Genomic DNA, 24956 nt, shown 5'->3' on the forward strand with positions numbered 1-24956 from the left:
TCCGTGTCTCTCGGGGCAACCGGCGCCGTATCACGGGGCAAAGTCAGGCAGCTCCCCAGACCAGCTCATGCTCTTCGCGGTTCCCCCAAGACCCGAGACGTTCCTCGTGGATTTCAATGTATCCCATTGAACGCGGACCACTTGTCCCTGTGATAGTAGTACAGTACTATACTATGGTTCGTCATCTGTGATTTTTACTGAGTACCTTGAAGTGTTTCATCATGATTTTGACCGGTGGGGTCCCTATTTGGTCCCGCTGATGGGAAGAATGTGCCAATCCCATCATTACTATGGCCATCGATCCTCATGTCCCTTTGCAAAATGCTATTCACTTCATTTTTGTCCGGTCTTTCGTCAGGCATATTGCAATCATTGCACTTTATAAGTAGTTTGGCTGGTGCATGCAGAGGATAGTGCTACACTCACGTATAGATATCACGAAGAGAGCAAGCAAACAGATGTCCCTAAGCTCAATACTATCAGAAGTATTCTAGATATAGGTATATCATCATTTCTCAATTCGTCCCTCGCCTCGAGTTCATTGCACATTTTGCTGCATGCATCGATCCCATCGGATTGCTGAACTTGGCAGCAGGGCTGACTCATCTATCTCGAAAGCATCCGCATTGGTCCCCATAGTGCACTTGGGGCTCACGTGCCCAACGGTCGGAGTTACTCACTTCCACCCCCTTCCCCCCTCACATCATTCGTGCCTCAGGTACCTGCTCCGTAGAGTAACTGTACTTCCTTCCCTGCATGAAGCAGAACACGAAGTCCTCTCAAGTCCTCCTCACTGCAAGAGGTACTGTACTTACTCCTAGGGGCGTTTGGCTACTAGCCCAGTACCTTAACCATACTACCTAGCAAACCTGCCAGTGTGTAGCTCGCCCAGGCCATTCTACACCTCCAGTCCGGTGTTGCTCGGAATTCCTCCCTCATCTACTCAGTACCTCCAGCAGAGCCGCCCAGATTTCCCGCCTAAGGCAGACTAGTGTCGACTCCTCAGGCAGCTCCACCTGCCTGCCCCGTCCACTCGACCTCGCTTTCTGCTGCCCGTCATTCACACCCATCCCGAACTTCCCATCCACTTGTGCCACGAAGCAACGTCCTTCTCATTGTCATCGGTCTTCGCTTCGCCGCTGCCAGAATCCGTCGATTTGTTGCACATCTACGATTTTTTTCTCACTTGAGTTAATTCCCATTGTCTATTTGTGATCACGAATAATAAAAATTTGTCGCTCGCCTTCAGATCAAATGATCGCGTCTCCTAGATGACCTTCCCTCCCCCTCCTCCTTCCTCCCAATCGTCGATTGCTTCTGGCACCGATAAGTCATCTTCGACAAGACCGGCAAGGTCACAACAGCAATCTGCTTGGGGTCCAACCGTGTCCCAGTCTAGTGTTCGGCGTGGGTTGACTCCGCTTGCGACCAACAACCTCGCATCATCCTCGATTCTCCCCTCAGCCTCTCGCGGGCCACCACAGTCCAGTAGCCCTGGTCCCGGTGGTTCGACCTCGTCCCCTCTCACTACCTCTTTTTCCGCCGTCTTGAGTTCCGCTAGGGGTCTTCCCGTTGGCCGTAACGCGCCCTCGCCAGCCTCCACGCCGGCACCTTTCACCTCCTTCCAATCTGGCTCACAACAGCACCAGCAATCCGGACAAACTCTCTCCTCGCCCAAATTCAGAGCTCATACCCCCTCTTCAGGGTCACATCTGGCTTCCGCAGCGGGATCTGTTGCGGGTGGAGGAGGCTCCGGGGGAGGCGGAGGTGGGACGGGATCTTCCAGAGGCGCCACCTTCTCTCCGTTGTTGGCTGGTACAACCGTGAACTCACCTACAGGATTCCCATCCGACAAACCGGGATCAGCAGCTTCGGGCGGTGCAGCTCACGCAAGCCAGTCTTCGCTTACTAAGATATCTATTGCCCAAGTTTTCCTTCTCCTGGATTCTATCACAGAGAAGGAGGGTAGAGAGAAGTGGGAAACAAAAGCCGCACAGATCCATAAGGTAACATCTCCATTCCTTTGGCGCTTTCGACCATTCAGAGGTTATTGCAGTACTGACTGGTTTGTATAGCTCGTAGAGTCTAACGGCATGGAGGTCTTTTCGAAATACTTTCGACGCTTGCTCACAGGCAATGCCCCGCAGATATTTCCCGGGGTAAATAAGTCCGTGGAAAATGCCGGCAACTACCCACTTTTGGTGCAGGAGATGGAGAAGGTCCCCCAGGACATAGAGCAAGCGCAGAAGATCGCAGAGACAGTGGATACCTCGGAAGGCGATATCTTTCGTGACTTTGACCTGTCGACGTTTTTGGATCATTTCAAGCTTGATCCACTTGTGAAAGTATCCTTAGCTCTGGCATTTAAAACCGCAACCAAGTCAGATCTACGCGCGAAAGGTAAGTAGCTATCGCACCGTATGCGGGCAGATGCTAATCGGTCGGTCTATGCAGCTGATGCAATCCTCTCAAACTCCGTGAACCCTTTCCTACAAAGCCTCGCGAATCCTGCCAAGGAATACAAGAATTCCTTCATTGCAATGACCATCGAGCGCTTTATATTGTATCCGCCCAGAAACTTCACTGACGACGTGAAAGGGAAATTGGTATATGCTGCCAACTTACGATACCGCAATGTGCAGAAAGACGTGCCGTTCGAAGTCGCATCCTCCCTCCAAATGTTCAACTTCCTCAGTCCAAAATTCACGCTCGTTCGTCAGCTTCATTCAAAGGGACCGCGGGCGACCTCGAGCCCAGAGGCTGTGACTGAAACGATCAATGCAGCGGGTTCTGATTGCTGGAACGAAGACCACGTAGCCAGCGCCCTTCTCTTCCTGGTGCTCTCACAGTATTGGCGCGAATTCTCGTTGGAGACATTTTTGAGCGCAGTCCGATCACACTATGGCGAAAAGCAGATTAACTGGCCACTTGTATTCCGCAACTTCGACCGCGAAGGCCTTAGGCTTGAGACCCAGCAATTCACGAAGCTATACGCTGTCCTGCTAACGGTGGCTGCGGAGGATTCATCCCTGGACGTGCAGAAACTGTGGGGCGGAGACTGGGAACACCGCGATACCCAGATGTCGTTCCTGACGGCGTTTGTATCCTCCCGGGTAGATGTCTCCCAGATTCCGAACTTACGCGCCACTTTCTCCGATGACTTTTTCGCCGATGGTTCTGAGCTTGTTCGCTTGCAGGGAGAACGCGCGGCAAAGTCACCTCTTCGGTCTCTGGACGCCATGAGAGCCATCTTTGACTTGGCATTGTTCTCTAATGCTGCATGGTCTGCTACTGAGAGCCAGCTGCTGATCAAAGCCGTTGTCCAGTATGACTTACCAGTCTTTCTATGCTCAGCACTATCTCTCCCCCAGCCCTGGACCAGTGTTCAGCAAAACTTCGTCCTTCGCACCCTGATTGTCTTCGTTCTGAAGCAAGAGGAAGGCTATCACCTCGCACTCCATGGTGCATGGCAGCAGGATCGTCAGTGGGTTGCGGAGCAGCTCTTCACCACTTTCACTCAGGATCCCACCTCCACTGCAGCAATCTACGAACAGGCTGTGGAGTTCAACTGGCTGGATTATCTCCTCGGTTACACGAATGGTCTCGCCATGGACCTTGCTTGTTATGCTCATCGCAAAGGTCCATTCGATTTGGAACAATGGGTCCGCAATGCTGCTCAAAAAGGTCCTATGGATATGGGTAGCCTTCTGTCCAAATTCCTGCGGATCAAGGCGGAGGATGAACTCCATGTGCAGAGAAAGGAACAAGTTGCCCCACAAATGGTCAGCCTTTCAGTAAAGACTGTCTACACTTTACTATCGGTTCTCGAGGAATACGTTGGTGATCGTGAGAATCTCACCCCCGTGCAACGGATTTGCATTCAAACTTATCCCAGACTCATCAACTATGGAGAGGGATTCGATGACATCATTGACGCCAACGGCGAACACGGGAATTCCTTGCCCGAGGCTGTTGACAAACAAATGCAGGAGCTATTCGGCAAGATGTATCATGAGGAACTGTCTCTAAGAGAAATTCTTGAATTAATGAGGCGGTACAAGTCTTCCCGGGAGCCAGCCGAGCAGGATCTCTTCGCCTGCATGGTTCACGGATTGATTGACGAATACCACTGTTATCATGAATATCCCTTGGAGGCATTGACCAAAACGGCGGTTATGTTTGGTGGTATCATCAATTTCCGCCTGGTTGACGGTATCACGCTGAAGGTCGGACTGGGTATGATTCTGGAGGCGGTGCGAGAGCATGAGGTTCATGATCCCATGTATAAATTCGGTGTCGAGGCGATTGAGCAACTGATTAACCGCCTTCCCGAATGGGCTGGCTTCTGCCACCTTCTGCTACAAATCCCCAGTTTGCAGGGCACCACGATCTTCCAGAAGGCCGAGGAAGTTCTGCGCGAACAAGGAAGCCAAGTTCGAGATGACAGTGGTAGAGTCGAGTCTATTGCTGGACCTTCAATGAATGGCAACCTCGAGGAAACTGTGACGTCTGATGGAGCTGCCCGCAAGTTCGTTTCCGTGCATGTGGATTCCCCTCTTCGACCAGAAGTCTACTCGGATCCAGACGAGGACATACAGGACAAGATCCTGTTTGTTTTGAACAATGTTTCCGAGCAGAACATTGATGAAAAGCTTCGTGACCTGACTGATGTTCTTCGTGATCAGCATCACCAGTGGTTCGCTGCTTATCTCGTGGAGGAACGGGCCAAGCTGCAGCCTAACTTTCAGCAGTTATACCTGGATCTTCTTGATCGCATCAACGACAGGATGCTGTGGGCTGAGGTTCTGCGAGAGACATATGTCAGCGTATCCAGACTTTTGAACTCCGAGGCCACAATGAATTCATCCACTGACCGAGGGCACCTTAAGAATTTGGGTGCATGGCTGGGTTCCCTGACGATAGCGAAAGACAAGCCCATCAAGCATAAGAATGTTTATTTCAAGGGGCTTCTTCTAGAAGGTTACGACAGCCAGCGTCTGACGATTGCAATCCCTTTCACCTGCAAAGTGCTTGTTCAAGCCACCAAGTCTACGGTCTTCAACCCCCCCAACCCTTGGCTAATGGACATCCTTGCTTTGTTGATGGAGCTGTACCATTTCGCTGAGCTGAAATTAAACCTGAAGTTTGAGATTGAAGTCCTATGCAAGGACCTTGATCTTGATCACAAGAACATCGAGCCGTCCGTCATCATCCGCGACCGTTCCGCTCATATCGAGGACGCGTTGTCTACAGCTAACATTCCTGATGGGCTGGAAGCGTTTGAGGACATGGCTCTCAGCACCCTCAACCAAGGCATTCGCCACGAGAGACTTTCTCCTGCTGCCATCATGTCGACACTCCCGAGCTTGGACAAGATCCTTGTCCTTCCATCGACAGCTAGCAGCATGATTGATGCGAATGTTCTTCGTCAAATCGTCCACAGCGCTGTGGAACGTGCTATTGCAGAAATTATTACACCCGTGGTAGAACGCTCTGTCACCATCGCGTCAATTTCCACAGTTCAACTAGTGTCCAAGGACTTCGCTATGGAGCCCGACGAGGAAAGGGTGCGACATGCAGCAGGAATCATGGTCAGGCAACTTGCCGGTAGCTTGGCCCTGGTCACTTGCAAGGAGCCTCTCAAGGTCAGCATGACGAACTACATTCGGATGATTCAGCAAGAATACTCCGAGCAGCCCATGCCCGAGGGTCTCATTCTTATGTGCGTCAATGACAACCTCGACGCCGCTTGTGGCATTGTCGAAAAAGCCGCCGAGGAAAAATCTCTGCCGGAGATTGAGAAGGTCATTGAACCTCAGTTGGAAGCTCGTCGCCGCCACAGGGCTGCCCGCCCCAATGAACCATTCATTGATCCTTCTATGAACCGCTGGGGCCTATTTATCCCTGAACCTTACCGGCAAGGCGCTGGTGGCCTCAACAAAGAGCAACTGGCCATCTACGAGGAATTTGCCCGACAAGCACGCGGACCTGCTGCTGCTCACGTGCAAAATGTCTCTACTGACTCTGGTCGGCAGCTTCCAGACGTCCTTCAAGAACCATACTCTCCTATCCCCAACTTATCTACCCCTGCTGAACAACCTGCTGTACCGCACAGGACTCCTCAGGCACAACAAGACGCTCGCTTACAGCAGCCTGGCCTTGTTGGCGCACAATCCCAGCTTAATGGCTTTCTCGAGGCGCAAAGCCCTCGCGAAAAGGTCGAGGCCATCGTGTCGGAACTCCAGCAGGCTGCTCGAAATGCTCCGGAGGAGCGTGTCAAAGATCTTGGCAGAGATAGCACTGTTTTGCAGGAATACAACCAAGCACTCCGTACAATCCTCGCTTCGCCGAACGGAGAAGAGTTGGCCAGACTGACATGCCTGCGAATTTGCACCAGCCTGTATGCGCAGACTCCAAGCACATTGGAGATTGAGGTTCTTGTCCATTTACTTGCGAAGCTGTGTGACATGTCGACTCTAGTTGCACGTTACACCTGGGCAGTCCTGTCCGAGGTCGATGATGAGCATATGTTCCACGTTCCAGTCACCGTTGCTCTCATTGATGCGGGTCTTTTGGACATTCGTCGTGTCGATATGATCCTGACGCGGCTTATCCTCGACAAGAGAATCCCTGCTCTGGAGGTTCTCTCTAACTTGATGGACCGCGTTCTTTTCAGCGAAGAACCTTCCGCCCTGAGATCTGACTTCTCCGGCAGTTTGGAAGCCATGAGCCAGTGGCTTGCAGAAGACTCCAACCTTTCAGTAGCAAATGAGATTATTCGCAAGTTGCGCGAGTCCGGCATTCCCGAAGTTGTCAATCCTCTTCTCAGTGACAAAGCGAGATCCAAACGAGATCAGATGGAGTATATCTTCAGTGAATGGATTGGCATCTACAAGGCTCCTGGCGCAATCGACCGCACCTATTATTCGTTCTTGAAGGACTTGCATCAAAGACAAGTTATGGATAATCAAGAAGATTCTGCTTTGTTCTTCCGTCTGAGCATTGACATCTCGGTAGCAATGTTTGACCACGAGTCGCAAAACCCCGGTGGTAGCCTCGATGAAGCATTCCTCTACATTGACGCTCTAGGCAAGCTTGTTGTCTTGCTCGTCAAGTTCCAAGGAGAGTCGGCAGGTGCCGCAAAGACAAGCAAGTCTGCTTACTTCAACTCGATCCTATCGCTTCTCGTGCTTGTGTTGAATCATCACTATGTTATGCGAGGTGAAGCTTTCAACCAGCGCGTTTTCTTCAGGTTGTTCTCCAGTATCCTTTGTGAATACTCCATGAACGGACTCCAGCATAGCGATCAGCACCGGGATATGATGTTTGCTCTGGCCAACAAGTTCCTCTCGCTCCAGCCTAAATACTGCCCTGCTTTCGTCTATGGATGGCTTTCTCTCGTCTCTCACAGATTCTTCATGTCTGGTATGCTGAACATGCCGGAACGGGCAGGCTGGGGACCTTACTGCGAAATTATGCAGGCTCTCCTTTCTTACATTGGCGAGCAGCTGAAGCCGGCAACCATTTCCTATGTGGCCAAGGATCTGTATAAGGGCGTCCTTCGAATCCTGCTCATCTTGCACCATGACTTTCCCGAGTTTGTGGCAGAGAATCATTTCCAATTCTGCAACGTCATTCCTACTCATTGTGCTCAACTTCGCAATCTTGTTCTCAGCGCCTATCCCTCCTCGTTCCACAAACTTCCGGATCCGTTTAGAGAAGGTCTCAAGGTGGAACGTTTGGAGGAAATGCGGGAGGCTCCAAGAATTGCAGGCGATATCGCTGCCCCGCTGCACCATGCGAATATAAAGAGTGTTGTTGACAGCGCGCTCCAGACCACCGCTGTGCCCGAATCATCTATTCAACAAATTAGCGATGCAGTTTACAACCCTCCGACCAAGGAATCCGGTCTCTTCTATGACCCAATCAACGTCAACGTGGTGCTGCTGAATGCGCTCGTCCTCTACATTGGGCAGAATGCTGTATCTGCCAACAACTCTCAGGGCAACACTCGGGCGGCATTCGAGAATTCTGCTCATGCGTCTTTATTGGAGAGTCTTGCGAAGGCTTTGCGTCCGGAAGCACGGTACTACCTGCTGAGTGCCATGGCCAATCAGCTGAGGTACCCCAACAGCCACACTTACTTCTTCAGCTTCGCTATCCTCCGTCTCTTTGGTGCCGATAATTCCGAGCAGGATGAATCCGACATTCGCCAACAGATCATCCGTGTTCTTCTTGAGCGACTTATTGTCCACCGTCCTCATCCCTGGGGACTGATCATCACCCTCCAGGAGCTGCTTCAGAACCGAAGCTACACCTTCTTCCGCCTTCCTTTCATTCAGGCTGCGCCTGAGGTAAGTTCCTTCGTCTGCTGCCAAGTAGGTGGCATTATCGCTAATTATGCTGTCCAGATCGGTCGTCTCTTCGATGCTCTGTTGCAGCACATTCAACAGCAGAGCCCACGGGCGATGGCCTAGACCTTCACGGGCACCTTCTCTCGATTACTTTCTCATATTATATTAACATGACGTATTCTATCATGCCTCGATGTCTTGCATTTGCCGAAACGACTTTCTGTCATGGTGTTTTGTCTATGCCGCTCACGACATGTAGCACCAAAATACGGATCTTTCCTGGGGTGTATGATTTGAAAGGGTTTCTTCATCTGGTGGCTTGCTTGTTTAATTTATTTGCTTTTTCGGTTGGGTTCTGGGAGAGGTTGCATTTCTAGGACTTGTAAACATGTTTCAACGCTATATGGTACTTACATTATTTTCCCTTTCTGCCTCTATCCTTCTCTTCTCTGTGTTGTCTATCTTATTTTGGTGATGCTCTTTTTTATAACTACTTTTCACAGTGGTCTGTAACAATACGCGGCGATATAAACTATGATCCTCTGGGTTATTGTGTGCATGCTGTCTGTAGTCACCACTTTAATGCCTTGTGCAGCTTTCTTTTTAAGTTGTTGGTTGCTTGTATGTTTACTCCCGTAGAATTTATTGTGATGTAGCTTGTCCCACCATAAACAAGGCGGAAAGCATCCACCGCCCTGGTTGTCACCCGATTACGTCGCCGCGCTCTTTCCATGCTTTCCCCTCATCAATGCACCCCTTTCTCGCCTCAAACTTCTCAGACTTGAAGCTATGGATGTTAAGCGTGTAATAGAAGAGGAGCCAGAGCATGGGACAGGCGCTGTCTCGAGGGCCATGGTGAGAATGTCCCCGTTAATCTAACTACTGACGTGGGCGCATCAGCTAACGCGACAATTGTCTAGAATTCGATGGCAGAGACAATGCGTCCACTTTTGTCTAAGCAGGCCCAAAAAGCCTACCTGGGCACTCTGCTTTTTGTTCTGACAGCTATATGCATGGTGTTCATCTCTGCATTTGCGTATGCGATCTTCTATTACAACTTCATCCCGCAGGTCGGGCTAGAGCGCATTGTTCACATGCAGTTCGAGTGCGTCCAAGACCCAAGGCTCAAGTTAATTTTTGGGTGCCTTGCTGCCAGAAGGAGTATTCGTGGCTGACTGTCTTCTTGCTTGCTCATAGTGATGGCCATCCCTGGGGAGTCGCGTCCTTGGGTTCGGATTTGGTATCTCTGCAGATGTATGATGTGCAGGTAGAGCTTGAGCTACCACGCACCCCCTCAAATGTCGCTGCTGGTAATTTCATGCTTGACCTGGCGCTCTACTCTCCGCCCTCAACATCTGCAGAGACGGGGTTGAATACGTCGACTACCCTGCTCTCCCAATCGCGCCGCTCTGCTATTCTCACTTACGCCTCCCCTCTGGTCGACACAGCGAACAAGCTGGTGTTGATGCCATTCTACGTGCTTGGATGGAATCGAGAAGCAGAGAAGTTGCGGGTCGGCATGCTAGAGAAGGTTCAATTTCCCCGTGGGCAACGTAACGTCCCGTCCAGTTTGCGCCTGGAGATTCATAGTGCGGAGAAGATGCAAGTTTACAGGGCTAGGGTGACGTTCAAGGCGACATTCACTGGTCTACGGTATGCTTCGCTCGCTTCTTTGCAGCAGCCTAGCCTATTCATTCTCAGACTAACAATGGCTTAGGTGGGTAATGTACAATTGGAGGCTCACGTCCTTCGTCATTTTTGGCTTCATGTTCTGGAGCGTTTCCATGGTGACTGCGGGGATGGTGTGGGCTCTGCTGGCCATCGCCTTCCACCGCCCGAAGGAAGAGGGGAAAGATGTCGTCGTCAAAACAGAAAGTGGCAGTGAAGTGCTTGTCAAGTCGGAAGACACTGATGAACCATCCTCTCTATTCGATGTTCCTTCCGAAGCTTCTCATATCAGGGGTACGCAGATCAAGAAAGAGGAAGATCTAGACGATGAGGGGAGCGATTCGATTGGGGGTATGGACGAGGATCGTGGCGCAGAGTCATCGGATGTTTCAGGGACTGGAACTGGACTCGAAAGTGCCCATGCACGAGGGATTCAGCGACGACGGAGTCATCTCACCAGGGCACACTCCTAGCAATGACCATATTCGCTTGTGTAATAATCAGTCGATACCCACTGCAGACATGTGGCTTGATCAATTTGAACGGGATGTACTGCAAAGCTGGATTGAATCAGTTCATGATGACCATAATTGTTCATTAGTCAAGTTATCGATAACGAGACAAATCGGAGCGGCAGGTGGATCCAGCCTTGGTTCCAGTTCGCAAGGAACGACGAAAAGGCGGGGAAATCTGCCGTGATCTCCTCTGCCTCTCTGCCCCTCTGCCCCTCTTCTTCACCTTCTTCTACTCAACTCACGTCGCGCCACCTTTGGTCTTGCTCCAATGCATATTCTAGTAAGCACATCAGCTATCCTGTCTATAGCACGCCATCAGTCTTTATCCATCTCAATCCAGGCTCACGGGGGTTTTCTGCAATAGGTTGTCAACGACGACGGACCGCCGTCGAACCAGTCTTCGCCGTATATCCATTCGCTCGTCGTCTCGCTGCAATCGGCCGGACATACTGTTTCAGTAGTATTACCACATCAGCAGCGATCATGGATTGGTAAAGCACACCTGGTCGGAGCAGCGGTGAAGCCCACCTACTTCCGGCCTGGGACTTTGCACAAGGACGATGGAACAACTCACGAGTTGCCCCACGGTATGAACGAAGGCGACGACGAAGAATACGACGGCGATGAGTGGATCCTTGTCGACTCGACGCCGGCTAGCTGTGTGCAGATCGGCCTATACCACTACTTTGACGACCGCGGTCCGATCGACCTGGTCGTTTCTGGGCCGAACTATGGCCGGAACTCGACAGCGCTCTTTGCCATGTCCAGCGGAACGATTGGTGGCGCCATGGAGGCCGCGGTCTGTGGGAAACGTGCCATCGCTCTGTCATACGCATTCAGCTCGCGTCAGCATGATCCCATCGTTATCGCGGAGGCTTCGCGGCATTCGGTCCGGTTGATCGAGTACCTTCACAAGAACTGGGCGGAGGGAGTCGATCTATACAGTGTCAATGTACCTCTGGAGCCTGGTGTGAGCGAGGCCAAGGTTCTCTACACCCAGATGCTCGATAATCGCTGGTCGTCTGGCAGCTGCTTTAAGGCTGTTGAGGCATCTGCCTCGATGGACGGCCCGAGTGCGCATGAGCACAAGCTGCGGGAAGAAGGCGAGGGTGCTGGGAAAGCTCTGGCTGCAGAAGGGAGCAAGCCTTCGATCAAGCGATCTCGCATCCAACACAAGCACTTCGAGTGGGCGCCCAATTTCACGGATGTCTACAGAAGCGTGGATGAGGGTACGCCTGGAAATGACGGGTGGGTTGTGAAGGAGGGAATGACTAGGTTTGTGGTGTTGAGTCCCGTGCTCTTGTCGACTGTTGCTAACCCCTCACCGCAGTGTGACGCCGTTGAAGGCTAATTTCATGCACACGCCCGGTATCGAAGGGGAGATCAAGCTGTGAGTGATATTTATTGCGCGGCAGACGAACGGCCGAATCTATACAACCCGAACTGCATTACCTGCACATATCATAGAGAAGAGCTTGCGCGCGCTTGTCAGATATTCGAGAGAGCTAGTCTATGCCTTCGGCGTCTTCCTCTTTTGTTCTTGTCTTTCGCTTCCCTTTCAATTCTACTTGCAGTGCTTTTCATACCGTGGGACGGCCGGGATTCTGATAGATCATGTTCATGTAGACCGGATAATAATGAGCCTACATTATATACCATCGTGGACAGCGACAATCCATACGTCCAGAGTCTCATGGAGCAGGCCCTGCAGCGTCGCCTCGGCGCCGGCCAAAGTCGCACCATCTCCTCCCTGGCCGACCTCCCGTCTCCCTCCGCTCCTGTGTTCCAGTATCGCGAATACGAACGGCTGGATTTCGAGCACGCCATGATGCACTCCTCGTCGTCCCTCGCGAACGCCTACATCATCCGCAAGGCGCTGATCCGCAAACACTACCTGTCCAACACCGTCACGAACTGGGTGACCAAGCACCCGGACAGCGTTTTGGCCAAGCACTTCAAGTTCGCCTGCGACTTCGAGCTCGACTACGCGGAATTCCTCGACGACGCCCTCCTAGAGGCCTACGAGCTCCGCGAGAGCCTCGAACGCAACGAGACCCTACCGGAGTCCGAGAAGGAATGGTGGATCCTCAAAGCCGGGATGAGCGACCGCGGCAACGGCATCCGGCTGTTCAACAGCGAAGACGGACTCCGCGAGATCTTCGAAGAATGGGATCCTGATTCGGATGACGAGGAGGAAGATGATGAGGAGGAGGGGAGTGACTCGGAGCGTCCCACCAAGCCCGAGGATGACGACGACGACGACAACGATCACGGCGTGGTCACCTCGCAACTGCGCCACTTCATCGCGCAGCCGTACATCGACCCGCCGCTCCTGCTCCCCTCGGCCGCGAACCGCAAGTTCCACATCCGCACCTACGTCCTGGCCGTTGGCTCGCTGAAGGTCTACGTCTTCCGGGAGATGCTGGCCCTGTTCGCCGCGAAGCCCTACTGCGCGCCCGGCGACGAAGAAAAACAAGGCGACGGGGTCACGGACCTGGCCCGCCACCTCACCAACACCTGCTTCCAGGACGGCGGCAGCGCCAACGAAGGCAGCGTCCGCCGCTACTGGCAGCTGGACGAGGCCGTCCCGGGCCTCGCGCCGGACTGGAAGGAAACGCTCTTCGATCAGATCTGCGCCGTCACCGGCGAGGTCTTCGAGGCCGCCGCCCGCGGCATGATGGTGCACTTCCAGACCCTTCCCAATGCCTTCGAGCTGTTCGGCGTCGACTTCCTCGTCGATCACACCGGCAACGCCTGGCTGTTGGAGCTGAACGCCTACCCGGATTTCGCCCAGACCGGCGAGGAGCTGAAGGATCTGGTCGTGGGGCGTCTGTTCGAGGAGACGGTCGATGTGGCTGTCAAGCCGTTCTTTGCGCTGGGGGAGGAGGCGACGGCGGCGGTCAATGGGACGGACTCGATGAGGCTGGTTGCTGATTTGGAGTTGGGGCGGAAAGATTAGGATAGAGGATAAAGAGGAAGCCAGGGGTGTGTCTGTGTGTACATTGCAAGAGGCGTTCGTGTGAGGGTTGTTGGATATATGGACGAGGGTTTTGAAACAAAAGTTTGGAGGGGGATATTTAGACGTGGAAAGGAGTTTTGCTGTTCTGGGGCCAGTACATACATACATATACTCTAGATAGCACAATCGGATGTATCAGTATAGTGTTCTTGTCATTTCTAGCGAATCTGTATGTGGGTCTCCGAATCGAACCGTGAGAAACCTTCATTCACAGTTCCTTTGGATCCCATCCAAGGCGCGTATGCGGGGGGAGAAAGGAATCATCACCCAAACCGCTGCTTCGCCAACGTCTTCAACCACCCGATCGTCTCCTCCTCTTTCGCGCGATACTTCTGCAGCCGCTCCTCCCTCTCGGCCGCGCGGGCGCGCATGATCTCCTCGCGCCGCAGCTCCCGCTCATTCTTCTTGCGCTGCTCGCGCTCCCGCGACTTTTTGATCGCCTCCAGCTCGTTCTCCCCAGACCCTATCAGGTCCTCATCGGGCACCGCCGCGGCCCCCGGCGACCCGCCGCGGCGCGCCTCCGCGAACGCCCGGTTCGCCTGCGCCGCCTCCTGCCGCTTCTCCATGCGCCGCTCGTGCGTCCCCGGCTCCGCCCGCGGCGCCACCTCCTCCTGCATATGCCGCAGCTCCGCGCGGTGCGAGCGCACCTCGCTTCGATAGTGGGATTGCGAGTCCTGGCGCGCGGCGAGGGCGTCTTCGCGGGCTTGTTCTGTTTTTTTTTTTTTGGCTGTTAGTTCGCTTGTGGATTTCAACGTCTCGCCGTAACGAGCTTCCCTCCGGACAGAGACTATGGATCTCGCAGTGCGAGAAACTGACTGCCATGCTGTGCGTCTGGGATTGTTTTTGCGTGGCGTACCTTTCCTCAGTTCCAGGTCCTGTATCGTGGGGATCGTGGGCCCGGACAGTGATTTGTCGGGTTGGGGGAGGGTGGGGCCGTAATCGTCTTCTTCATTGTCTTCGTTGTTGTCGTCGGAGTCGTCGGTGTTCTGGCGATTTCGTTCGGAATGATGACGCTCAGTTTGTTGGTTGTGGGCGGTGGGGGTGGAGGATTGCGGTCCTTTGCCTGCAGGAGGGGGACGAGGAGCGTCGTCGAGATTTGACCGGGCCCGCTCCAGCATTGCGGGATCGTACCATCCCTCTGCTAGTTCGCCGTGGTTCCTGATATGTTAGTCTTAGAGGTTTATTGCTCCCATGTGATTTCTGGGCAAAGGGGGAAGCGGAGTGTGCTTTTGCCAAGCTAAAGTATAGAACAGCAGGCATGGACGGGACGGGACGAGAGGAGCGCTAGGTACCATTTGCGAATGAAACTCTTCCAGCGACCCTTGACTTCGTCTTCCGGGAGGTCCTCGAGATAAAGACCTTTCTGGATGTCGAGGTACATGGCGAAGAGCGGGGTGAAGGTGGTTAGGTCGTGTTTGGTGAGTTCGCGCGATCTATAAGGGAGGACTCGGGGCGCTCGGGTTGCTTGCGCTGTGTCTGTGGTGCGGTGGGAAGAGGAATGATGGTGGTGACGGTGCCGGCGGTGACGGTCTCGGTCTCGGTCTTCGTCTTGGTTGTGTCGGTCGCGGTGGGTGTCTGTATGGCGACGGTGGTGGTCGTCGTGTTGGTCATCGTGACGATGGCGATGATGGTGATGGCGTCTGCTTCGGTGTCGGTCTGTTCGGTCTGTTGTGTCCGGGGAGCGAGTGCGCGATCGGGTGCGGGAGCGAGGTCGGGAGGCTGGATGAGTGCGACCGCGATGGTGATCTCGAGGAGACATTGTGTTGGGCTGCTTATGTTGTCCGTGAAGGGCGGGTGAGAGAAGCTGATCCAGATGGAAGTTGGGGGGGGGGGGGTTGGATGGCAGAGTTGAAGGTGCCAAGCTTCGGCGGCCGAGGCGGCGGCGTTGGTGGAGAGTGTGGAGGTACACAACATACTCATTCGTACTAGACACGATTTACACTGATAAGATAATTAGAGAGTACGGTATCGGCCGATTCATTATTTGCTCTGCCCTAATCAATTTTGGCATGACCTGGAGTCTCTTGTGCTAAATTCTTCTTATGCAGCGTCTACTATAAAGTGCGAGACTGTTACTCCCAAACGTACAACCGCTGCATCATATTCATCTTCATGGTATCAGTGACAGCCCTACCCGGGGGACTCGGAGTAAATGAAATGACAAAAAGCTTCGCATGAGAATGTGTAGGGTACTGTCTAGCTAGCTGGGGCGCTTTGCGGCTCACTGGCCGTGGTAGTGGCGGCGGAGTTGTCGGCGGCATTCGATGGCGCCGGCGAGGCTGTTTTGGATCGGTTGGCAGCCGCCATCTGCCAAGCGGGAATAGAGGCAGACCGACCGAATTGCGAAAGAGGGTTGTTGCCCAAGGATGCAGTACTGGCACTCGGGCTCGGCTGAGCGGATTGCGATGGCTGTTCAATCGATCCCGCAGTCGATCCATTTGTTGCGTTAGAGGCAGAGGCCGACTCCTCGGCTGGCCGTGAAGCAGTCAGAAGAGGGATGCTGCCCACAGCCCGTCCAGCGATGGACGAGCTAGCGCCGCTACCACCGCCACCAAGTCGATTTCCCAGAAGAACTTTCAAGCTCTTCAATTCGGTGCTCAGCTCCTTCAAACGATTCTCGTTGCCTTCCCGAGCACTCTCCATAGCCTTAGGGATGGCGTCTTTCAACGATTTAACTTCGTCGCTAATGCGGCGGGTCTCGTCGTCTCTCCGACGGGATGCGTTCTTCATATCGGAGACAAGAGTCTCGACCTCTCTGAGAGCAGCGTCGAGTCGCTCGGATCGCTCTTCTTCTGCAGACTTCAGGGCGGCTGTGTCGGTGGAGAGTTGATCGATAAGCGTAAATGCACGGGAGAACTGCTCATCAATATCCTGCTTATCTTGTTCTAGCTGTGGTGGGGTAGGGGGTGCGATCAAGGGTGTGATATATCGCTTGATAAATGTCAGCTCCTTCCGCAGCACGGCTATAAGTCAAATACGGAAAAACTGACCTTCGTGATAGTGTACAGCCCATATCCGACACCACCCACAACAGTAGCCATAATAAACCAATCCCGCCAGTCCCGCTTTGGAGGTCTGCCGCGACGACGAAATTAGTATTCCCGAAACTATCCTCCGTGGCGGAGAGCCACTTACTCTGGCGGGGGTTGCCATTGACCATACGGTGGGTAGCCATATCCCGGAGCGGGTGGTTGAGGTGGAGGTGGTCGATAGACTGCTTGTTGAGAAGAAGGCTGATTATTCGGAGATGATGTCGCCGCGGCCGCCGCGGCCGCCGCGGCCGGATTTTCACCTACTCGCGAAAGAGCGACATCGATCTCTTCTTTCGTTAGGTTCTTTGACTGCAGGAATGCGACTCGCTTTTCGATCGGCGAAGAGGCGACAGACGGATCTTGGAGAACTATCTTCGAATTAGAGTCCGCAGCAACATAAATCGCATTGCAGTGCGTCGATGAGTACCTACAGGTGATCTATGATGTTGAGGATGAGAGTCAACTCCGATTCCGGCAACCGCAAATGACAGATGAGGATTGAGGCAATAAACCTACAGCAGACGAGATAAGCTCCTCGCGAATCATGATGACGGGTCCACCAGGGACTCTGTTTCGGTTGTGACAAAACGAGAGTCTATCGAGCGACAAGGTGTGCAGTGAGTGAGAATTGAAAGAGACAATGAGACGGAAAGCGAAGTGGAAAATTAGTAGGAGGAGGAGGAGGTGGTGGAGGAAAGGGAATTGGACCTCGGAAGTTGGGGAGGGGAGGCTAGGACGGTACTAGGAGGTACTGTACTCCGTAATAAAGCAACTAATCACAGCCGGTACCGCGGCGGATTCGGCGTATCCCCAGAGGGCCGGAGCCCGTGATCATGGATTATCACCTAGTATGAGTAGGTCCAAAGAGTGGCTCAGTCCGGATCCGGTTAGTTCAACCTTTCAGCTCTCCTGTTGTTCCCAGGCCGCTCACCGCCTGCTATTTTCAAGCAAAGTGGCATGTCTTGTTTACATCCATCATCCGCCCGCTCGGTTGCTGCTGTTCGTCCAAAATCTCCCTCCATTTCCGACGGTAGAAGTTGGTGTTCCAGCTTCGTGCTGCACAATCAATCCAGGTCCTGGGTCTCACTCCTCTTGGAATACCCCGGTTGGTACTTTGGACCGATTTTGTGATTGTATCAAATCAACTGCTGCAGTCGCGGCTGCCTGCTCATCATGTCGCAAGATACCGGACTGTTCAGCATCAGGCGCCCTCGCGAGGTATGCGCCCCAACTTGTCGCACCTTCCATGTGCCTACATGGATGCAAGAAAACCCAGTTTCAAAGTGATGCTGACTACCACATCTAGTCGATGGCGCTTGGAAGCGTTCAGAACTACTCCGCTCTTCCCCAACCCTCATCCGCCCTCAAACGTACCAGCTCCATTGGATACCAAAACCCTCCCTTCACTTCACAGCACACCCGCTCCATGTCGATTATGAACTCTGCCAGTCGCCCGCAACAGCCGAATTTCCAGCGATCTTCATCGGGTGGGGGTCTTGGTGCAGACGCCGGTCTCTCGTCAGTCCGGCGCTCGGTGTCGAGCAATATCTTCCATGGACCCAGCGTGGGACGCCCCAGCCTCGCTCCCGGAGCTATTACATCCAATACAGCGGCCGCACAGGCGTTACAGCGAAGGAGTAGTGTATTCTCACGCCCGTCCATGGGGGGCGCCATGGCGCATCAGTCGTTCTTCACCCAGGTTCCCACAGTAGCTGGTGTCCCAAGAGACCCGAGACCTCTCAGAGACAGGTCTTTCCAGGCGCGGATCGGCCAAGAGCTGTTGGAGTATCTGACACATAACAACTTTGAACTTGAGATGAAGCACTCACTAGGCCAGAACACGTTACGGTCACCGACTCAGAAAGACTTCAACTACATCTTCCAGTGGCTTTATCATCGCATCGACCCGGGCCACAAATTTCAAAAGAGCATGGATGCGGAAGTGCCGCCGATATTGAAGCAGCTGCGTTACCCCTACGAGAAAGGCATCACAAAGTCGCAAATCGCAGCAGTTGGCGGCCAAAACTGGCCCACTTTCCTCGGCATGCTACATTGGCTCATGCAACTAGCGCAAATGATGGACCGGTTCCTTCTTGGGGAATATGACGAGGCCTGCGCAGAAATGGGCGTAGACGTCTCGGGCGACCGTATCATCTTCCGATTCCTTACCAGCGCCTACCATGATTGGCTTCAGGGTGGGGAGGAGGAAGATGATGAAACGGCAGAGAAGAGACTTGTTCCACATGTTGAGATGATGGCACAGGAGTTTGAGAAGGGCAACGAGAAGTATGTGCAAGAAATGCAGGTCCTCGAGGCTGAGAATCGGGCCCTACGCGATCAAATTGAAGAGTTGGAGAAGAACGCCCCGGATATGGCCAAACTGGACAAACATTTCCGCATCTTGGAGGACGACAAAAGGAAATTCGAAGATTACAACCAGAATGTGCAGGGCAAAATCGAGAAGTACGAGAATCGCATCAAATTTTTGGAGGACGAACTCAAAAAGACCGAAGCCGACCTGCAAGCGGCGGAAGATGAACGGTCCGGGCTCCAGGCCAGTGTCGACCAGCAGGGCCTGACTATTCAAGACATCGACCGCATGAACACCGAGCGCGAGCGGCTGCAGAAAAACCTTGAAGACACTGTCAACCGGTTGGAAGAAACGAATGCTCGGGTCATGGCCAAGGAGGCCGAAGCAAGCAAGAAGCTAGAGGACCTGGAGGAGGTGGTCAAGGCCTACAACACTCTCGGCTACCAAAACAGTTTAATCCCATCCTCTGCCGTGAACGCCAAGGGGGATGAATACGAGCTGAGCCTCAATGTCAACGAGAGCAATTTCTCATCATCCCAAATTGGTGGTCTCCCGAACAGAATCTCTCCGGAAGGAGACCGACTGCTTGCGGAACCTTTCACTGGATACCACCCGGCTCACTTGTTGAACCTGGACTTGCGTGGTGCCGTTCGTAGTAATCTCCAGTCTCTCCGCAAGGACATCAACGAACGACGGAAACGCGCAATTGACGATGATATGGAGCGTCGCAATCTGCTGGACAACATCAAGGAGGCGATGGACGAGAAAAGGAGCGAAGTAGAAGCCTTGGAACACAAGCGGCGCGCTGCCGAAGAGGAGTTCGAAAGGCTCAAAGAGATTACCACAACTCAGAAGCTGGCGTCGGATGCCCAGATTGAAAAGATGGAGAAAGAGCTGGCCAAGATGCGCGCTACACTTAGCGAAAGCGTTCAACTGATGGAGCAGCGTGAGATGAATACCAACATTGAATACGAACAGCTGACGCTCCGCGCGAACTCTCTACGGGAAGAACTACACACAAATGTGGAAAGTATGCTGAATGATGTGATTCGCTTCAAGGTCCATGTTCAGAAAGGACTGGAAGACTACGAAAGCTTTGTCGTTGATGAAGTCGAGCAAGAGCTGGGAGGTGATATGGAGTTTGCTGAAGAAGAGGATATTGAGATGACTACCGAAGAGCTATGAGCCCGGTTGAGCCAGAGTGAAGGCTCACATTCATGAGAGAAAACACTGTTCAATCCATAGGGTTTGTTGTTATTCAGCTGGGCTCGGTTGTTTGGGGTCTGATTCTCGGGCGCTATTGGTAGGCTCTGTTGTAGTTTTTGGGCCTTATTCTGAAGTTCATGTCGGTTCATACCAGGTCTGGTCTTTCTGTCTTTTGTTTTCATTGATACCTTTGGCCACTGGTCGCTGTCGAGTCAAGTCATTGATCTACCTATCTACCTATCTACCTTTAGGGGTTGCATTTACATAAATTCCCTTTTATTGATGTGTTACATAAGGCACTATCGTACTTTGATATCCTTGTCTGAACCTTGAAATGCCAAATTCCATCATCGCCTGTGCAGTACATCTATCAGGTCCAAGGCTATTGAACTATTCTGAATGATCGCGCATTGTTACTCGTAAATGGCGCATCACTGATTGGGGGATGAAATAACTAAGCCCCTGCAGCTGAGTCAGCATCTAGCTATCAGTTGCTGCTTTGCCTTCTATCTGTAAAAAGTTCCTTCCGCCAGGAACTTCTCCCCAGAGCCAACAGCTTTCAAAGAATCTTTTCTTTTCGTCGTCGGGTCCGTCTCTTTATTGTCTCCCCAAAAATAATTTCCCACATACTACAGTCGGCTCTGGTTTCATGGTATACATTTGACCTGGTCCCTGTGACTAGACATGCGTCACAGAACACTCGTTCAACGGTCACTTCGAGTTTTGGACTTTCTCCGCCCGTAAGCCACCTCCGCTAGTACCACTATCGTGTCATGAAAAGGTGCTTGTCCTCAGCTCGTCCGCTGCGCTCGCATCATGGGCCTTCTCGAATTACCTCTCCTCCTTCGATCGGTCATTTCTGCGGAACCCATGCCTCTCGCCCTCCCAGCTCGCGCTGGGCTTCCTCCGCGTCGCGGCGACGTGGGATTTACCAACGCTTCGCCACAGACAGCACAGCCTTCACTTATGAGTTTATCAGTGCCCAGGGGATGAGGAAGATGAGGCAGCCTAAAATAAGTGAGAAGGCACACGACCCCAATGAACGCTGGCTCGCACTGCTGGAAGAGCATTTGCCACCGCCGTTGCGCAGAGACTACAATGGGGAGGAGACGGAGGAGAGTCCGGATCATTCCTCCGCCAATTCGTCGTCTATGGCCCAGGAATCCTTCGCAGAAGCTGTCGACATGACAAATACGCTATATCGAGCCCGAAAACATCGACATTTGGACCTGCTGACTTATCTTGGCTTCCGGTTGAACAATTGGGCTGCTGTGGATTTCATTTTAGGTCGTCTTCTTGACGCCTCCGAAGCCGCCAGTGACTTCTCGCGGCGCTCGCGGCCATCAACCGGTGTGCATTGGGCGCTGGATCCAAACTCAACGCTTGATGAGCTTTCTACTCGAGCTGTGGATTCTGCGCCTCCTGCTGCGCCGGCCACAAACCGCGGCGCGTCAAATGACCCGAAATTGATTCCGCTGAGGCACAGTACCGCCAGGCCCTTTGCTGCCGAATTGAATGAGCGATTTCTGGCGCAGATATGGCAATCGCTGGGTGCCCTTGTACTAGACGCCGCGGATGCATCCCCCAATGAGGCCAAGTTGGCTATGTCGGTTGTTCTTTGCACTCTTGCCCGTCTGCATACTTCTGGCGCTATATCCGACCGGGTTTACGATTGGACTCCACCCCTGCGATTCCAGAGTTCATTTCGGCCTCCAGGGATGTCCTTGCTCAAGTCCTCGATTATGCAAGCTCTGACTGATGCTGCGTGGATGGAGTACGAGGCAGACATGGCTGACAAGGCTGCTGCAGCAGGCCAAGAATCACCCTTCATTTCAGTTAGCCCGGTCATCCGTGAACTAGGACCATCAATTTGGATGGAGTTGATTCTCTGGTGCTGTGTCGAGCAAGGCTTCACCGAAGAGGGGGTGTGGCTAATAGAGCGAATGAAGAGACAGTCGAGCGACAACCGCTGGACGGCCAAGAACTGGAACAAGATACATATGCTTGACAAGTCCGCACGAGTCTGGAAGACTAATATCGAGATGGAAAGCACATGGCGTCGGCCACATGACCCTGGAGTGCTCGACACGCGGATTATGGAAAATTACACCAAGAACAGGGTTGACCTGACTCCCTTTGTCGGGATGGGTGAGCGAACGATTAGCGAGGAAGTCGTTTGTGCATTGTTCCACAGTCTTCCAAACCTGGCATATCTAGGGACCGGTTTCCGAGGCATGTCACCCAGTCGCATGGTGTCCTGTGTTTTCACATTAAAGTTCATTTTCGCTTCGCAGAGGATGACACGTTTGCTTGCGACAACCAGGACTTTTAATACTTTCCTCATGCGGGTGCTATCATCTGGAGGGATCAACGCCCAAAAGGACCCTTTTTGTCTTATTGACCTCCTCAAGGCCGCATCGACTGTAGTGCCGCCTTGGGTGCCGCCCTATACGCAAGACACGGATAAAAAGCAACTCAAGCGCTATCGTCAGTGGGATTCTTACAATCAAACTCTGGCGCCAGTTGGCCTGCTCGAATACACCCTTAGGTATTCTTCGTCCTTGCGACGGTCCGGGGAGGCCTTGAGGACATTTGCCTGGCTGCAGGAAATAGAAGACGAAAGCAGACAGCAGCGGACAGGCAAATCCTCTGACTCGGAAGCTATAGGCGCTGGGGACTCGCTTGATTCTTCTTTGTCACCCATGCCGCATCTGTCGAGTGTGACGCTGGCCGAACTGCTCGACTTGCTCACCGCATCACGGGCTTACGAGTCGGCTGAGTGGCTATTCTCTGCTACAGACGTCGAAAGGCCTGCCATCTCAAAGGACGTGTACGGTAACCAGAACATAGCGCCATCGATCCTTCGCTTCGCCGCCGCCACAAAGAACGAAGTCCTTGCTGAATCCGTTATTGGATCTCTTCAGCAGCCTCTTTCAACTAACACCTTGCGTGCCCTTCTTAACTACCGCATCGTGCAAGGCCACTGGGATTCAGCGGTATTATTGCTCGAGTACCTTCGCGACCACCGCCTTAAGTCCTGGGGCCACAGCAACGTTGCCACCCTAGCAGCAGAGATCATCCGTCTGGAACACGCGCTCCAAGAGTTAGGAGAAGATTGGGAACGCCTCGGTACAGACTATGAACGGAGGCACGCCAACCTCGTCAGTTCCCTGGGCACGGCGAAGGCAATCCTCGGCCGCTTATTTGCTGGAGAGTTCAGCGAACGCCGGAGCTCGGTCCTATCGAACAGCGCTGTCCCCGTCCAGAGCCGGGACTTCCAACCACGTGTGCTCGCGAGTTTTCACCGCGTCTTCCTCAATTTCGTAGACTCCCCTGCCCTTCGTAATATCGCCGCCTCCAGCACACATCACCTAAAATTCAAGGTCGCTTCGCGCACTTTGATCCCCTACATTCCCTCGACTGCGTTCCACCAGATCCTCGAAGCCGTCGTTGACACGCAAGGCAGCGCCGCGGGCATGAACCTTTACTTCAAGACCTGCTTGGACATCCCCTCACCGGAAACGGTCAGGACGCGTGAGGGCGGCATCCCGCGCATGTACCTACACTCCGAACGCATCCTCGAACGAGCCGACCCCCACTTCGACCCAGTATACTTCTGGGGCAAGCAGGAAAAGTGTGTGATCCCGAACTTGAATACCATTCGGGTCATCCTACGGGCAGCGATGAAAGAATACAACGCCAAGAACAGAGTGCAAGAAGACAGAAGTCACAATGACGACCACGGCACCGCTGAATCGTTCTTTGATGAGGATTCACAAATAAAGGACTACTTCGAGGGTAACTACTTGGAGAAAAGAATCAAGGCCAGAGCGGCGGCAACGAACCGGTCTGTCGACGACGCCCTGGATCCTCTTCATCGCGATCAAGATCAGCCAACAACGCAGCCGCCGGACTTAGAGCCAAGGTCAATAACACTACGGTCAGAGCCCGAGTCAGAGTTCGAGTCAGAAGAAGAGCCAGAAGAAGAATCCGAACCGATGAAAGCGCGGGTCCTCGCCGACCTCATCGAAGCTCCCCGGGAGGGCCCCCAGAAGCTGCTGAGCCGGGACAACCCGGTCTGGCCCGTTCTGAACTTCTGCATCAAGCGGTACTTCCGCTTCGGCCTCAACTACAAGGAGGTTAACCGCGAAACCGGCGGGTATCTGACCCTGCAACGGCGGGATTATTGGGGCGACACGGAGGCGGCGGTCGAGCTCTCCGTGCGCACCCTTCCGGACAAAACCGTCCTGGTCGGGCCCGAGTCGATGGTCCGCAGGTCGTATCCGATCCGGAAAAAGTTCGTCAACTGATCTTCTCCGGATTCCACGGTTCTCTGTTTTGTCTCGAGATGGTTTCATCTCCTCTCCCTGCTTGCTTGCTTGCTCCCTTTGTGTGTATAGGGGGTAAGGGCCAAAGAATCCTGGTTTCCACGTTCCCGGAGTCCAACTCAATGTGTCTACGTGTATTATAGAGTTGAAGTGTATAGTCCGACCTGTACAGTTTCCAGGACCCTTTTTTTCCCTTAATGTTAAACTTATATACATACCACTCTGTATATCGATTTGCTTTTCCCATGCTCCAGTATCACATTAGCCTTTCCGGCCCCCCCTTTTTCAATGTTCTACTCTGGTCTGCCCTGCCCTACTATCCCCAAAAAGGGAAAACCCAATCTCGCCAGCATCCAAGGTGCTAAAGCACTACCTTAGTATACTGTACCGAGATTCGCCCACCCGTAGTAGGGGAAAGAGGGGAAGGACGGCCTTGGAGGCGTCTGAACCGTTTACAACCTGGTCCAACCGGGTAAACACCTAATCCAACCCGGGCACGAACTCGTTATTCGTATCAAGCCTA

The 24956-nt window shown here is 53.2% G+C and overlaps 6 protein-coding genes across 6 annotated transcripts; 5 read left to right on the plus strand and 1 right to left on the minus strand.

The window, feature by feature from the left end:
- The first annotated feature begins 1085 nt into the window (after positions 1-1085).
- BO95DRAFT_440807 (CCR4-NOT core subunit CDC39) lies at positions 1086-8900 on the plus strand. Its single transcript, XM_025586045.1, has 4 exons — positions 1086-2006; positions 2076-2400; positions 2455-8354; positions 8412-8900. The coding sequence occupies exons 1-4, from the start codon at positions 1272-1274 to the stop codon at positions 8475-8477; spliced, it is 7026 nt and encodes a 2341-aa protein (XP_025444629.1). The 5' UTR covers positions 1086-1271; the 3' UTR covers positions 8478-8900.
- Positions 8901-9033: 133 nt separating this feature from the next.
- Positions 9034-10650, plus strand: BO95DRAFT_68447 (seipin). Its single transcript, XM_025592136.1, has 4 exons — positions 9034-9209; positions 9275-9483; positions 9552-10007; positions 10072-10650. Exons 1-4 carry the CDS (start codon positions 9144-9146, stop codon positions 10493-10495), a joined length of 1155 nt encoding a protein of 384 aa, XP_025444630.1. The 5' UTR covers positions 9034-9143; the 3' UTR covers positions 10496-10650.
- A 155-nt stretch (positions 10651-10805) lies between these two features.
- Positions 10806-13496, plus strand: BO95DRAFT_451415 (putative acid phosphatase; the record flags this gene model as incomplete). The annotated part of the gene is made up of 4 exons (XM_025588075.1): positions 10806-10817; positions 10902-11812; positions 11868-11927; positions 12164-13496. The coding sequence occupies 4 exons, from the start codon at positions 10806-10808 to the stop codon at positions 13494-13496; spliced, it is 2316 nt and encodes a 771-aa protein (XP_025444631.1).
- A 205-nt stretch (positions 13497-13701) lies between these two features.
- Positions 13702-17304, minus strand: BO95DRAFT_472033 (uncharacterized protein). Its single transcript, XM_025589625.1, has 8 exons — positions 17105-17304; positions 17020-17026; positions 16692-16956; positions 16547-16631; positions 15782-16487; positions 14849-15275; positions 14413-14714; positions 13702-14265 (listed from the first exon to the last, which is right to left on the minus strand). The coding sequence occupies exons 1-8, from the start codon at positions 17132-17134 to the stop codon at positions 13820-13822; spliced, it is 2268 nt and encodes a 755-aa protein (XP_025444632.1). The 5' UTR covers positions 17135-17304; the 3' UTR covers positions 13702-13819.
- A 245-nt stretch (positions 17305-17549) lies between these two features.
- BO95DRAFT_512687 (kinetochore-associated Ndc80 complex subunit NDC80) lies at positions 17550-20379 on the plus strand. Its single transcript, XM_025591537.1, has 2 exons — positions 17550-17806; positions 17895-20379. Exons 1-2 carry the CDS (start codon positions 17762-17764, stop codon positions 20082-20084), a joined length of 2235 nt encoding a protein of 744 aa, XP_025444633.1. The 5' UTR covers positions 17550-17761; the 3' UTR covers positions 20085-20379.
- Positions 20380-20658: 279 nt separating this feature from the next.
- Positions 20659-24639, plus strand: BO95DRAFT_440812 (uncharacterized protein). The gene has a single exon (XM_025586046.1). It carries the CDS (start codon positions 20879-20881, stop codon positions 24413-24415), a length of 3537 nt encoding a protein of 1178 aa, XP_025444634.1. The 5' UTR covers positions 20659-20878; the 3' UTR covers positions 24416-24639.
- The last annotated feature ends 317 nt before the right edge of the window (positions 24640-24956 follow it).

The sequence above is a fragment of the Aspergillus brunneoviolaceus genome, assembly GCF_003184695.1.
Source record: "Aspergillus brunneoviolaceus CBS 621.78 unplaced genomic scaffold BO95scaffold_17, whole genome shotgun sequence".
NCBI classification, from domain to species: domain Eukaryota; kingdom Fungi; phylum Ascomycota; class Eurotiomycetes; order Eurotiales; family Aspergillaceae; genus Aspergillus; species Aspergillus brunneoviolaceus.

Bases quoted from the DNA above. Each gene is read 5' to 3' on its own strand.
- BO95DRAFT_440807 (XM_025586045.1), top strand. From the start codon at position 1,272: ATGACCTTCCCTCCCCCTCCTCCTTCCTCCCAATCGTCGATTGCTTCT. The intron at 2,007-2,075 runs GTAACATCTCCA...TGGTTTGTATAG, and splicing joins AAGCCGCACAGATCCATAAG to CTCGTAGAGTCTAACGGCAT. The intron at 8,355-8,411 runs GTAAGTTCCTTC...TATGCTGTCCAG, and splicing joins TCATTCAGGCTGCGCCTGAG to ATCGGTCGTCTCTTCGATGC.
- BO95DRAFT_68447 (XM_025592136.1), top strand. From the start codon at position 9,144: ATGGATGTTAAGCGTGTAATAGAAGAGGAGCCAGAGCATGGGACAGGC. The intron at 9,210-9,274 runs GTGAGAATGTCC...ACAATTGTCTAG, and splicing joins GCGCTGTCTCGAGGGCCATG to AATTCGATGGCAGAGACAAT. The intron at 10,008-10,071 runs GTATGCTTCGCT...ACAATGGCTTAG, and splicing joins GCGACATTCACTGGTCTACG to GTGGGTAATGTACAATTGGA.
- BO95DRAFT_512687 (XM_025591537.1), top strand. From the start codon at position 17,762: ATGTCGCAAGATACCGGACTGTTCAGCATCAGGCGCCCTCGCGAG. The intron at 17,807-17,894 runs GTATGCGCCCCA...TACCACATCTAG, and splicing joins GCATCAGGCGCCCTCGCGAG to TCGATGGCGCTTGGAAGCGT.
- BO95DRAFT_440812 (XM_025586046.1), top strand. From the start codon at position 20,879: ATGAAAAGGTGCTTGTCCTCAGCTCGTCCGCTGCGCTCGCATCATGGG.
- BO95DRAFT_472033 (XM_025589625.1), bottom strand. From the start codon at position 17,134: ATGATTCGCGAGGAGCTTATCTCGTCTGCT. The intron at 16,488-16,546 runs GTCAGTTTTTCC...ACATTTATCAAG, and splicing joins GGCTGTACACTATCACGAAG to CGATATATCACACCCTTGAT. The intron at 14,715-14,848 runs GTACCTAGCGCT...CTAACATATCAG, and splicing joins AAGAGTTTCATTCGCAAATG to GAACCACGGCGAACTAGCAG.